This window comes from Argopecten irradians, chromosome 4 (genome assembly GCF_041381155.1).
Source record: "Argopecten irradians isolate NY chromosome 4, Ai_NY, whole genome shotgun sequence".
Classification (NCBI taxonomy): domain Eukaryota; kingdom Metazoa; phylum Mollusca; class Bivalvia; order Pectinida; family Pectinidae; genus Argopecten; species Argopecten irradians.
The window spans coordinates 45,131,571-45,147,261 of NC_091137.1; the positions used below are offsets into that span (position 1 = coordinate 45,131,571).

Genomic DNA, 15,691 nt, shown 5'->3' on the forward strand with positions numbered 1-15,691 from the left:
TGCAGAGTTATCCCTTAAGGATTGTTTTAATGCTGGTCCTAAGGACCGGATGACCCTAATATTTTCTGGTCCTGACTGAAAGTTACTGGTCCTTACAAAATTACAATTCATCCTTTTAGTTAATATACTAGCAAAGTAATAGTTTACCAACAAAAAAATCCATATATCTGTTTTAGTATCGCTCTCAACAAAGTTGACTGAAAACCAGAATATTAATGATTACGAAAATTTGTTTTGTATAGGTTTATCTTCAACCTTTGTACAGTGCTATAGTACTCTATCTGGACCAAAAAGTTGCCGATTTATAGCACCAGCTGCATGGCAAAAATTGTCTGTCAGGCAGACGGACAGGCATTAATTTCGAACGTTGGAGATATGTACAGCTATTGCCGTTCCATCACCGTTTAACTCGTAGGCACGAAACTATGGGAAATTAAGAAATTGGAAGCTTGTGTAATGGATTTGTGGGGATTTGTGTATTTCGTGTTGATGAGCAAGTCATTTTTTAACAAAACATTGTATCATATATTGTATCTCCCGGATGTCATCGAATTATTCATTAATTGTAAAATATTCAATATCGACAAACGAACAATTAAATAGTCATGTTATGTATTTTGCTATCATGTTTTTACAGTTGATGATTCTAAATGGAAGAATTGTTTCAAGCAATGGGGTAACGAGGTGCAGCGGCAGGATGACACCAATGTATCATATGCGTCTGTGACGTCACTCATTTGTCGTCCCATTAGTAACAAGTATAGCAGCTAACTCAAGCATTAGAAACACTTGACTTAGCGGAAATATCCGCTTATTGACATGTATATATAACACGTTCAAATGCTTGTACAGAATTCGTACATATTCTGTTTGTCAATTCAAAATGACCTTGTTGGTCTTGGTTGCTTTACTGTGTGTTGGTACGGTTTTGGGTTACCCGAGTTTTCAAAATGCGATCCCAAATGGCGGAGAAGTGCCCCACCCTTGTAAGGTCAACTACATATGGAGAGGCGTCGGACATCTAAACCCGCTGGGTGGAGGAGACAGAAATCCCTTCGGTGTAGATTTCATGAACGCAGGAAATGTATGTATAGATTTAGTTGTGGAATAACTTACTTTATATTATCACGAATTGTATTTATCCACGATAATTCAGATAAAAATGCATGTTAAATATATGACAAAATGATTTCAAAGTTGTTATTGTACTTAAAATTTGTCTAATAAAGCTTTTGTGGGGGAAAAAGGAGTTCATAACATAGAAAAAATAGAAGAAAACATGTCAATGTGCTTGTTTTTGAGTTATTGCTACTAAGCAATTTTTTTTGCCGCAGATGTTTAGGATAATGCAAAAAAAAAAAAAAAAAAAAAAAAAAAAAAAAAATAGTATCTATACAATAACCTTTAATACTAAGTTAATTCTTCAGAAACGACACTTACAATTACCTGAAACTAGATCAAAATCAGAGCCTGATGGTCGATAGCCTCGCATATTGTTTCAATAATTAATTCTTAGATATTCTTTAATTCACAGTTGATGAATTTCTCCTCCTTTAGATAATGTATATTCCATGCATCTTTTTAGAAGAAAAAAAAAACACCAAAAAACAGCGGTTATAAACAGCACCCTTGGGCACACTACTATATGGTTTATAGCGTCTAGACTGTATGTTAATATAAATTTTGGTTTACATGACTTTATGATTTGTTGGATTAATCATTTCTATCTGTTAGACAAATGAATGAAACCCCTTTTCACACAGATAAATAATTTTGAATACAGAGAGTTCCGAAGATTTTGATGACGTAATCAACTATTGCATAAAAAACACTGTTCTGAAAATTAAAAAAAAAAAAACACGTTTGTAAAAAGAAGATGGTAAAACCAAGAAGTCTCCCACTTGGGTAAATCAATTACAGAAGTTGTTCAACCACGAAAAATATTTAAGGTATGCATATTTAGTAATATCTACCATGAAGGTTGACTATTATTTTACCAGTATGGCAGTTCATATAACGCTAAGAATAGTAACATCTACACTTGTGGTGTTCAGCGGCTTACATAAATATTGACTTTTTGTAGGTTAATACGAGAAATTGTTAAACCTGAGAAAAGTGATTTAGTAAAAAAAAATGATATGTTAAAATTTTATATAATTTGACTGATAACACGATATATAAAGCCTCTTTAATGCTTAAAGCAAACTTGGAATATCCGTGCATTGAAAACCAATTTGTTTTTATTCTCACTTTGGCAATCGCAACTTCCAGATCTCATACATTTGAGTTCGACCCCTGTGTTTATTGGTTATTTTCTGCATGAATTACTTATGATTTAATTAGAAAAGAAGAAGCATTTTTCATTTTACCAGAGATGGACAAATTCACTATGCAAGATGGACTCTGATGGTGATGGAAAGACAAACGGCGAGGAGCTAGGAGATCCGAACTGTGTATGGACTGAGGGGAGTATCCCCGCCCTCACAGTCGACATCAGTCACCCCGGGGTCTGTACTCCCTACTCTGACCCTGCCTGTCAGGCCGCTAACTCGTGGATCGACTGTGATACAGGGGAACTCCAGTGCGATGCTTTGAACGAGAATGGTTCGTCTGTCTTTATTCATTGCATCGGTTTCGAGATACCAAAACCACTTAGGTACTACAGCATTCAATTTATTATCCCCCGCGGAATGCGTTTACGGGGGATATTAAATTGGGCTCCGTCCGTTCGTGCATCCGCCCGTTCGTCCAAGATTCTTTTCCTGGCTATAGCTAAAAAACCGTTCAACGCAGCTCCTTGAACGGTTCTGTATATATCAGACTAGTGCCGTAGTCGTCGGTAAGTTCCACTTTCTACTGCTTGTGACGTCATATTTTGACGTAAACACGATGACGTCACAATCACCGGAAGGTGGACTAATGAACAATAAATCATAATTTACTTACGTCGTTTTGGTATCTCGAAGGTCACATTTTGATTTTATAGTTCCCACGTGATACCTATTCCGTGTCGAATAATGATTTATTCGACTATCATTATTTGACTCATCGCTGTTTTATTTTAATGTAAAGAGAAAGAACAACCAGACCTGGCAATGGAAACTAACAATAGTGGAATACAGATCTAGTGTTTGTCATTGTAGTTCATACCCACTCATTCTTCGTCTAAACAGGATTTTAACTAAGATGTTCTTCGGTTCTTTTAAACTGAAGATAAAATTATCAGAGCGGGAACACCAAACCATTTGAAAGATTTTATTTAATCTAATATCAGCAGAAAGTCATATAAAACAAATATGATATTTTTGCGATTGGAATTTGCGATAGAATATGGAATTAATTAAACTAAGATGAAATAATTTAAATGAAGTTCTCATTATTTTCCGTGTTTATCTAAAAAAATTCGTTTACGCTTGTTGTTAGATATATATCTATAATTTGACATAGATTATTGCTGTTAGTAATTCTATGCTATTGCTTATCATCAACGATTTCGTTGGGAAGCTCAATTATAAAAGCACAATGACACTAATTTATATACATCTTTGTATGAAACTGCTCATAAAAATAATAACATAATAATAGTATTCAATGTTCGCATAATACAGAGTTAGCTCCCTTACGAGTAGATATCATTGCGCCGTCATTTTTGTGGACGCAATTCACGTCATTTTCTCCGAAAACCAAGATAATCAATACCTACTCGCAAAGGCAGACAACTCGGTAATATGAAAATACAAAATATCTTCAAAGGATGTTCTTTTTATATAATATACGTTTCTGCTATGATGTGGCACGTCAAGCATGGTGAGCATTTTTCTGATTTTGATCTATTCAGATATACAGAATATCACTATCCGGTTCCCTGAGACGGCGGTTCCCCCTACCGAGACCAACTACTTCTGTATGCTGTTTGATCTACCAACTGATGGAGACTACCATATGGTAGCTACTACGCCTTACATTGACAATGAAGAAGTCATGCATCATATTCTGTTATTTGGATGTGATGAAACAAGTAAGTATTCAAATTTTCTTTCACACCTACAGGTGTAATACTGGCTGATCTAGGGCAATAAACGTATGTCGCCTGAGGCTGTATTGCATTGTTACCCATGCAATAAAGCCTCATGACGTCACGGCGTCAACAAAATTTCTATTTGCTCGGTAAAATTTTAACATTTTTTTCCACAATCTTGACTGGTTTTATTATAAAAGATGCAAACAACGGTATTTGTATTGAAAATATCAAAATTTCATGTATAGAAAATTGACTTGCAGTCGTGGATTTTCTCGAATTTATTGCAAAACAGCGAGATATAATAGCTGTGAAATTGCAATAATACGTTGAGGTATGAAAGAAAAACACTCTTTCATAAGTGGATATGAAGGATAGGGATATTCTACCCTCGGGATCACAAAATGTTGCAAAACCCTCGGCAAGCCTCGGGTTTTACTACATTGTGTGGCCCTCGGAAGAGTGTTATAATCTATGTTGACGACTAGCAGCGGGAGGACAACGATAATATTGATGACAACAAATCTATAGCTGCTGATGAATGATCATATTATCTGCATATGTTTTACAAAAAATGTTGCTTAATGTATTTCTAATGTATTTCTGCAAGTAATGAGATTGGTAATATAAAGTCGTCCTACATGAATTTACTTGTCAAATGATTTCACTAAAAAAAAAAAAAAACCCAAAAAAAAAAACAAAAAACAAACGCTCGTGAATATCATATGATAAATTTATATTTATATTGTATATTGAGATGCAAAGAATTTCTACGTCATTTCCTTTTATCAAATTACTGTGTAGCCGAGGAAATCACAGACGTCCCAATGAACTCACCATGGCCTTGTGGAATGGCCGCGCACAGACAATGTCTGACTCTGATAGGCTTGTGGGGAGTAGGGTTTACTGGAGAGTGTGTCCACAAAGATGTAGGCTTCAGGATAGGTCAGAACGGTTACAGGAAGGCAGCCTTCCAGGTATGAAGATGTATTAAGAAGTCTAAAAAAAGATCTATGAAAAATGTTAACAATTAGTATTTGTTTGAACATATGTACAAATGAAACATTCAATAAACACAAAAGATTAAAAGACACATAAAAAGTGAGAGCATTAATCCATTTATTAAAAAGTATCAGACGTTCCGAGCTTTAATAAGATGTACATGCCTAGAATATAATACATCAATCAATGAGAATTAGTATTTGTAAAAGGTGAATAGAGAATACATGGTTATCATCTAACAATACAAGATTTATTTTGGTGCGAGATGTAGGAAAGTCGTGTCAAGCACCAGAATCAACCTTGTATTGTAAGATACTAACCATGTATTCTGTTTATCCTGCAGCCACTATGACATTCAAAACTAAAACAAAATGTCAGTTATGCAATTGGTTTCACTCGAAGCGAAATGCTGATGAAAAGATTCATTCACTAAACCGATTTGGATTACACTCCTTTTTACTAACGTGGGAAAGATATAAGCCCATTCGGTAATAGAACCAGAAATTCTATTCAGTGTGTAATATCACTGAAACATTATGAAAATACTCAAAAAACAATAATTGCCCATCAAATAATTACAATAATACCTTTGCAATGAGCCAAGACGATAACGTCATAAGTGATTTTTGATATCGTAAAAATGACGCCATTCCGGTGAATGTGACGTCACTTTTTAGCGAGACTGAATGGTGTTTCATTTTCCAGAACGTTCAAGTTCCGGGTCAACACAATTATGTTGATGCTTTGTTTTAAATGGATTTCGGTAACCTATTTCGCTAGTGTACAATAAATTCGTGAAATGATACGACAAGTAGGAGTTTTCACGTGTCACCCTATTGAATTGAAGTACCGATAGGTCCTTGTGTTGACGTATTTTGAGTTCCGTTATATAAGTAGGCCCGTCTTGACATCCGGATACATTCCTCTCATTAGACAGGACAACAATACGTGAAAGGTCATCTAGACTAGTAATATATATTGTTTCTCTCATCACACACTAGTAAGATCTTCTTCAATGATAGGTGTTTGACAACGTTCTCAGATACGGTTGTTGCAAGACCTATCCCAACACGGATTGGAAATATACGCGCAAAGGCCGTTATTCTGCAGCGATCTATTTCATACCTTTTAAAATTTGCATCTTTGTTATGAAGTATTAACGTGAAAAGTTATGTAATGCAAAATATTTATGTTTATGGTGAACATAGTCCTAATTAAACAAATGGCTATCAAAATCATGATTAGACAATCATCAAGCGCAAAAATAACCGAAAATTGAAGTGTATTTCTTTCGCATATAAAAAAAATACAATCAAAGTGTACATTATATACAAAGAATCCTCTAGAAATCAAATCTGCGATCTAAGAAAAGTCAGATATTTAATATCAGACCTAATGGTTATGAAACTGTTGATAATTTTTCGTTTTTATACCTAATTCATATATATTTACCGAACATTTGTATGAACTAATTGAGATTTATCATTTTTCTATCAAGTTTCACTGGAACAACCCTTTGCTTCGGTCCGACTTCACAGACAGTTCTGGGATGACATTGTACTACACAGCTAACCGGCGCTTGCATGATGCCACTACCATGATGATTGGGCAGACCTATATCGCGATTCCCCCGGGGCAGGAGACTTATTCTGTGGAGGCAACGTGCACTAAAGACTGCACGTCAAGGAAACTATCCGATACTGTCTACATCACAAAGGCGACGAATCACATGCACTACTTAGGTACATGTAGCAAGCAATTCTTTGTTTACATTGCAGATTTATCTCCCCTTATTAGTAGGTATTGAATGTAACGTCTTCTGTTTGCGAGTATATAGTCAAACTTTTCAGAAAAAACAAAACAATGACGTCACAATAGATGCCTTCCCGTAAGAAAAGTGAATTTGAAATGTATATATATATAAACCAGAATATATTTATATCGGTTAATTTTTCATCCGCTCCCTAAATGACACACACAATAAGATAATTGACACTTTTTCATTACAAATTTATCGATGATTTGTATCAAGCAAGTTTCAACATTACAGAATGAGTTGAAATAGACAACTTTCATTTTGTCTAACTGTTGTCTGAACTCTAATTACCGAACCCATTATTTCCAGGCACAAACTGCAAACATAGATCCTTTCTACTTGAATGATTTATCAATTTAGGATTTAGACAATGAAATTACCCCCCGCACTTTGACCTTTGACCTATGAAATTAGCACGAACTCAGAAAAACTGCTGGTATACAGAACTGCACACAATATGCAGCTCTCATGCAAAATGTTCCTTAACTTTAAACTTTATTTTACATCGATTGTGAAACAAGTTATACAAATCATGCAAATGTTGCTTTTCTCTTATTGACTTTAAAAATGGAAGTGAAATAGACATTGGCTTCGGAGAAAGACAATTGAGCGCAAATAAGCATATTTAAAAGCCCATGTATACACGTATGGAATATATTACTAATTAACAATCGAGTAATTAATTATTTGTTTCAGGGCGTCAACAAAGAATTGAGCAATATCGTGATGGTGAAAAAATAAGAGATTTGACAAATGATGAACTGTATAGTTATGACAACCCTGCACTTGTTCAGTAAGTTGAACCTGTTTTTTACATACTTAAAGCAGTATAATATTATAGTTCATTATGTTCGTACATGTATATACAGGTATGTAGGTAAGTGTTGTATCTAAGATTTAGATCTAGTATAATATATATTTATAGTATATTGTCTTCACAACTTTGCTTGGTAATAGAAGAAAGGAAATGAATATTGAAAACTCCTACAGCTTTTATGCATCCAAATATATAGATTTCCTCACATTAGCTATATGTTACTTATCCTGTCAATTGCGTTATTAAAAAAAAAATAAATAAATAAAAAAAAAAAATAAAAAAATAAAAATAAAAAAAAAATATTCGTATTTGACTTAAGTTTGTTTCGGGAAATAAACGCCCGATTTCTTATGTTTCTCATGACTGAAATTCACAAACGATCGTAAACATGAACATACACGTTTGGGCTTCATTTTTTCATGTTTTCTTTGTCGTCCTCTGATCATCTACTCCTGAAGAATGTAGTATTCCCTAATCGAATGGCGAAACAGCAGGCAGGATTCTACTGAAGCATTGATATAACAATTTTTTAATTTCATCATGGTTAAGAAATAAATTGTTTGCAAACATTTGTGCGGGGTTAGTATCTCCAGTTTTATTATTTCAGGTTTGAGGATCCAATTGAGTTACGACCCGGAGACGAATTGAAGACCACTTGTACATACAGGTCAATAGGGAAAGATAAAACCACGTTTTTTGGAGACGGAACCTCCGATGAAATGTGTTATGGTTTCTTTACCTTCTACCCAGCTGAGAATATCCAAATGCCTTACTGTCTTGCGTGGAAGGGGATCGATTTATGCAAGTTGAGATCTTTCAAAGAAGACTTCCCAGTGATTGATGGATGCAATGTTCATGTCTTCGAGAACGACTCTCATCCAAATAATGTTCGTCTCTATAATGAGTTAAACAGTCGCTGTAAGCCGTTTGGACCATGTCTGCCAGAGTGCAAGGACTTCCTTATAGAAGAGCTACGACGGAACAGATGTATCCAAGGCGACATTGGACAGTATTATCGGCAATATGCCACATATTCAATAGAATACATGACATTCTGGGCTAGTATCGACTCTTGCAACGCCGAAATTGCACTGGAATCCATTCAGTGTGAGAATTCGGCATGTGGAAACTCAAGTAGACTGTGTTCTGAGGCAGGTGTTGTAAGAATGGTAGCACCAACGTTTCTTGTCAGTTTCTCTTTTGTTGTTTACAGGCTCTCGTCTGTCTTTTGAGGATCACTCTGGTTCAGTGGCGACATGCATGTGAAAACTTGTATATAAAACTTTGAATAGATATTTGAGGTGAATATTATCTGTTACAGTCTGTATCTGTAGAATAACTTTATAATATTAGTTACACAGTATGTTAATGGCGTAATGCTAAGAAAAAACAATATTGGATCTAAAACAAACTTGTATCGAACGAGACGAAGCCTTTTTTTTACTTTAAACCCAAATTCTGAACGTTCTATTGACCAAAATGCAATGAAAGGTTATAACAGTTGCTCAATGCATATATTCGTGATCGCTGTTAATTTGTGTTAATTAAATATATCTTATACAAGATTGGTGTATCTTATATGGTGTTTCTTTTTTTAACTTTTTGGCAAATGTTGGATTTGCATTCAATAAAAATACTATAAGACTCTTTTCATGTGTGGATATGGAGGATAGGGATATTCTACCCGAGGGTCACAAATATATTGTGATCCCGTAGGTAGAATATCACCATCCTTCATATCCACGTAAGCAAGAGTATTTTTCTCTTATACCTCGACGTTTTATTGCAAATTAACTTCTATCATTTTGCGGCATTTTGAAATAAATTAAAACAAAAACGCAACTGCAATTCAATTTCCCATACATGGGAAATGCGTGATAATTTTAACGCAAATCCCGTTGTTTGTATATTTTAAAGTAAATCCAGCCTAGTTTCTGAAAAAAATATGTTAAAATCCTACCTAGTTGATAGTGATTTCGTTGGCGTTGTGACGTCACGACGCTTTATTGCATGGGTAGTCATGCAATACAGCCGCAGGTGACATGAGTGTATTGCCCTAGATCAGCCAGTTCTACACGTGTAGGTATGAGAGAAAATGAATTATGTACAAATTGGCCTCCTGATGGATAAAATTTCGATGAATGCTATGACTAAATATTTATTTCACACCACTTAATAATAAGTATATTGGACATCATTATCAGTTATAAGACTAAGTGAATTATTTATGCCTTCCTTTTACCAAACAATTTTATTTGGTTATAATTCGATTAACCAGTCTATAAAGGAAAAATGACATGGCTGTTTGTAATGTGCCTTCTGATTGACTGATACAATGGTGGAAAGATTTATAAGAAAAAAAGTTCATCAAAAATTTCGGAAGTATAGTGTTGCTGGAATCAAATATCATTTTTGAACGATTTTTCATGAATAAACATGCTCTGACATGTTAAAATTATGATAAATTGGAAAACTTAAGTTACTGCCACAAATAGGTAACTGTGACCTAATTTTGTAAAATGGCAATTATGCAAGAATGAAGCTCATCTTGTGCGTGTTTCACATACTGAAAAACTGTCGACTTGTTATTTCTATCTTAAAGCATTCTGATACGATTACCTTTTAAGCTTTTTGAAAATTCCGTTAAAGCGGTGTGGTTTGTTGAAATACATCATATTGAACCAGAAATAGTGAATGGCATCTACCCTTTACTGCAGATTGTTCACGACAAAATACAGAGTAGAATGTCCCCTCTATTGGGCTTCATGACAAATGAATTCTTTTTGATTTGGGTATATGGACATACTGCCATGTATGTATATATTTGGTAGTTTCTGAATCCATGTCGGTTTAGTGCGTAGCGAAAAATATGTACGGTTTAGTAGTCATAAGTATACGGTTTGGTACAATACATATACACTTTCGCGTAACAAACACCTGCAGGAATTTAAAAAAAATTGAATCACAAATAAAAAATATCAAAGCCTCGGGACAGTATTTTCTTCCATACTTCACAAAAATACCCTATAAACTATGGGAAATATTTTTATTCATACGCACTAGACATTTACGTGACGTGACGATATCAATACATGTAGCGTGTATGTGGCGTGCATTGTCAATGACGTCATCAACTTGACACATAACGACGTTCCTGTGATAATGTTTATTATAAGTGTACTTTACGGTCGTGCAATATTGGGACAGTAGGAACACTTCTAACGCCCTAACTACAGTGCAGGCATTTATTTATAATGTATTATATTTATTGATTCCATTTTAAACGCACTTGTAGTGAGATTTCTATCATTATTTTGCTTTTTAAAAACTTTTCTCTTCAACGCTAACCCTTTGGATAAAATTGTAATAACATTTTTATGTAGACCACCATAACCTCGATATTGTGGCTCACTTATATCGACCAATATGCAACTTTACTACAAGTAGGGTGTTGATACGGTACCTGCTCGCATCATTGCATTTTTCAGCAAATACGAATAAACTTGGGATCCTACGTTGTTTCTCCTTCGTAACGTGTCTCGTGACTTCGCCACATTCTTGGTCCTGAGTTGAGGATGTGAGGAAGAACCTGGCGGAGACACACTATAGTCTATAAAAGTGATAGTCTCTGTTCTTGCTTTGCGCTCAATATAAATGAAACGAAACGACTGGCTCAGCTGTCGTCAATATGTTTTCGGGTTAGAAGTGTTTCTTTGTCTTTGGCTCTATGCTTATAAGTTCACACATAGACAACAGATTGCATGCATACATCGCAACTTTCATTGGCATTAGCTGTTATAATAATAATAGATCTACATCAAGATCTAGAAGATGTCTTTTGAACAGCTTTTTCTTTCAATGAATGGTAACGATCTATCATATGTCACAGTTACTTGGTTTTGGTATGCGGTCTACCGACTCCCTTAACCCATGCACCAGGTATGAAATTCCAGTGACATATGAAAAAGGTACTATACATATAGTTCAAGTTTCCTTTTTTGTTTAATTAAGGTCAAAGAATAGGTTACAGTGATTTGACTTTGGTACGTCACAAACAACCTTACATAGATGAAACCATACATCACACTATAAGTAATAATGCTTTATAATATTGGGAAAAGACCATTTAAGACCATGTATACAAGGATGAAAGATGGAGTGGTGGAAGGGCGAATGTACTAACAGAAGCGGTAAGACTGACGAAACAACACGACCCAAAACTATTACCCTTTGCCCCTTGTTCGAGGTGAAGGACTATGAAAACCAACACCATAATTAGTTTTTATTAATTAATGATTCAATGTTTGAAATTATTTATTTATCAGCCCATTGAAGTATAAAATGATGGCCATATTGCAAAACAAAATGGCCGAAAGCTTTTTTTACATTTGATAACTTCATAAAGGCATTGTCACAATGGATTTTACGTCAATCAAGTTTCAAAATATTACACTTTAAAGGGACAATAAAATGAGGCTAATTCTGTGATGTAACCACGAAGCGAAATATGACATAAATGTATTGTTCTACATTCCTTATGAAACATATAACAAGAAATATTGACAAATTCCACGACAATGTTAAGTTTTTTATTGATACCGTTGAAATTCCAAATCGTTGATCAATGCGATTAAGCAGGTATAACTTGTATGCTGTACCCATACCCGAGTCAAAGTCACGTACGTTAAACAAATGCAATACATAACCACTGAGGAGTTGGCGAAAATATATTTAGACAAGAACATGACCATAATAACGCAAACACACTACTGTAAGAGCGATTTGAGTAGTTCTAGACAAAAATTCTTTACTACACTGGCAAGGGCCAGGATTCGGCATACAAGACGTCCGACCACAATGTGTCATGGCGGACAGCAAGCGAGTTTGAACAGTTCTCATACATTTCCTACAGTGGGTTTTTCTGGCATATCACATTAAAACCGACTAATCTAATTTCCATTAGAACTGGTTTGTTTCCGACATAAAAAATGTATTGCAAATTTTGATGTATTCTTAGATTGAATTGTCCCTTTAACTAAATGCATGTAAATATGTTAAAAGATGAATTGGAAAGAAATGACTTAAATAGGTGTAGGCTGATGTCCAATTCATTTGATTTATATAATATAAAAAAAATCTTGTTGAAATTGAAAATTGGATGCTATTATTATTTATCATAATAATATGATACATACTTTGACTTAATTCTAATATATAATTATCCTCTTTTTCTTTCTTATCCTAATATAATTAATTATTTACGGGAGGTAACGTTAACTCCTAATAAATTAATTATGGATAAACATTTGTAACTCCACAAACCAAATATACAATATATGTCTATTTTGTGCGATTCCAATCAGTGGATGACTAGTGTGTTATACACATATGGTTTTGTATATATGTGATGTGGTGAAACGAACTAATAACACAAAACAGGTATACTATCAAGTCTATTTGGAATGATGTCGCTATGAATTCGGCTATACGTTAAAAATAAAAATAATATGCTGACGTATAGAGTTAATCATTATATATTTCTTCATGCGGATTTACCTCCCTTTATCTTATAAACCATGCCATGCATACATTTTTCATGTTTGTTTTGTTTGTTTGTACGACCAATATCAGTAGAAGTCTAAGATAGGATATGACTGATGTATAATCCTATTGACATTTTAATATCCTTTTTTTCAATGAAATATTTGTAAATTGAAAATTGACTACACCATTTATCATTAAATTAAGACTACCGACACCTCTTAACCCCGCTTTATTCTCTTCACATCAGGGTTTGCATAATTTTGTTACTTTTGAAAGTAATGGAGAAAGTTTTCTTATAATTGCATGTATAGGTATATCCTTCTTGAAGTATTAATGTAGAAAGTTTTCATGTCTCCTAGGATATTAATGAATAAATAAAGAAACGATATATCTCTAATTTGACTGATAAATAATATGAAATCAGTAGAGGACGCCCCGAAAATGACTTTTACAATATCGCGTTTTACATATTAACATTACATGTTAATGAGCTTATTGAAATATGGATGAAATTGTACACTGGCGTATAGAAAGCGGCACATCTTTAAACACAAAATCAAACTCTTGACATTTTACATGTTGTATTTGCATTCAAAAGAATAAAAAGATGATTTGCATTTTTTATAGATGGTCCAAACATAGTCAATGTCTTTTTCGGGCTATTTTATGATTTTATCAGTAAGCCCTTTTCAATACCTTTCAATAACTCTCCCCTAAATCTAATATAGCAGTGCTACTATGAAAATGTGAAAAATGATTATTATTTACGGGTTAAATGACCAGAATCGTCCAGGTGGAATATCAACGTAAACATCGTTTGCATTATAATCGATTCTATAAGCTGACTACAAAGCTAAACATCAACTTAATTTCACCAGTAATGGTCATGGCATTACATCTATATTATCGTCGGAGTGCTAGGGATTTTCTAAACTCTTTTCAAGTGCAACAGCAAATCTATTCCAAACTAATAAGTCTTGCTTAACAAGAAATATTTGAAAAGCATAATTATAGTCTTTTATACAGTTTGTTGAATGATCTGACATAGTGATTCCCAGAGAGGTCCAGTCATTCTAGTGAGATGATTAAAATGTGTTTTGTAACATTCTGAAAAAGGTCTATATCAACAACGCACTCACCGGATTATATTAATGCAACACATACTGAGAACAGCTCAGAGACATCGTCATTGATACACAGACGACAATTTCAGGTAAGACGAAATATATCTTTATAAGAAAAAAAACTTGTTATTATTGGAAATAATGATCACACATTGTTTAACCACAATGATTTAATCAAAACTGTGGCAGAGCCTATCGGTTTTAGGTTTTATGTGACATAATTGGCGCCGAAATATTTGACGCCATTTTTGTCAGTACAAGTATGGCCATATATGTCAGAACAGTGTCATCAATAGTATTGACACTTAAGTTTTAGATTTGAGTTTTAAAATTGAACATGAAAGATAAATATTTATATATATATATCTGATAAGATTGATTGGGTTATTGCCATTTCGACATGTATTTTTGAAATATGGGCATAGATATCGTTTTGCTCCATAACATTTGTTGATATGACTACCCACGCAATACAACTTCGTGACGTCACTGTGTAAACAAAATTACTTATTTCTCGGTTCATTTTAACGTTATTTTAATAGTTATGCTGGCCTAACTGTAATGAATGCAAACAATTTCTAAAATGGCGGGCTATCAAAACTACATTATACAAAATTGTTATCAAACTAGAGATATCAGAGAAAATACTCTTTCATACGTGGATATGAAGGATAGGGATAGCCCACCCTTGGGATCACAAAATCTTGTAAAACTCTCGGCAAGTCTGGGGTTTTACTACATTTTGTGACCCTCGGGTAGAATATCCTATCCTTCATAGCATTTAAATCATATGTATGACTGTAGACGACTATTGACAGAAGAAAAGTTCTACATGACTAGATACAGTAAGTTCATGCTTCTCTTACCACCGTGCATGGTACATATGCACTTAGTGTTGGGAGTACGCTCTACGCATCAGTTATTTCTATAAGATATTAAAGAAAGGACATCCAATCGTACTGGATTCACTCTTACGAAACGCGTTAGATCACCGACACAGTATTAGTACTCATTATAAATTTGCAGTTTACTTATACATATTAGCATTCTGTGTAGCCTTTTCCTATATATTCCTAGTAGAATTATATTGAAAAAAATATCTTATGTTTATATAGACCGGTATAGAGACAAAAGTACACGAGGATCTGGTCAGGATTACCAAATACGGCTAAAAATGACTTAATTGGTTCTCGAAATATTTAAGTTATAATATTTAACTGAGTATGGCCAGTGTAGCTGTTTATCAAAACATTATAATCAATTTTTCTTTGTTTACATACCAAATCTGGCTTTCTGATTGGCCAATATTTTTTTTTGCATACCACTATGAAAAAAAATCCGAGAATGGTGCGAAACCTCGACGTTATCGT

General features: G+C 34.1%; 1 protein-coding gene across 1 annotated transcript; it reads left to right on the forward strand.

Moving 5' to 3' along the window:
* Window positions 1–847: 847 nt before the first annotated feature.
* Window positions 848–9,231, forward strand: LOC138321819 (DBH-like monooxygenase protein 1). The gene is made up of 7 exons (XM_069265801.1): window positions 848–1,084; window positions 2,373–2,604; window positions 3,839–4,018; window positions 4,823–4,995; window positions 6,519–6,762; window positions 7,533–7,629; window positions 8,261–9,231. Exons 1-7 carry the CDS (start codon window positions 884–886, stop codon window positions 8,883–8,885), a joined length of 1,752 nt encoding a protein of 583 aa, XP_069121902.1. The 5' UTR covers window positions 848–883; the 3' UTR covers window positions 8,886–9,231.
* Window positions 9,232–15,691: the final 6,460 nt, after the last annotated feature.

Coding starts and splice junctions, on each gene's coding strand:
- LOC138321819 (XM_069265801.1), top strand. CDS start 884: ATGACCTTGTTGGTCTTGGTTGCTTTACTGTGTGTTGGTACGGTTTTG. Junction 4,019..4,822: donor ATTTGGATGTGATGAAACAA/GTAAGTATTCAA, acceptor ATTACTGTGTAG/CCGAGGAAATCACAGACGTC. Junction 6,763..7,532: donor GAATCACATGCACTACTTAG/GTACATGTAGCA, acceptor TATTTGTTTCAG/GGCGTCAACAAAGAATTGAG.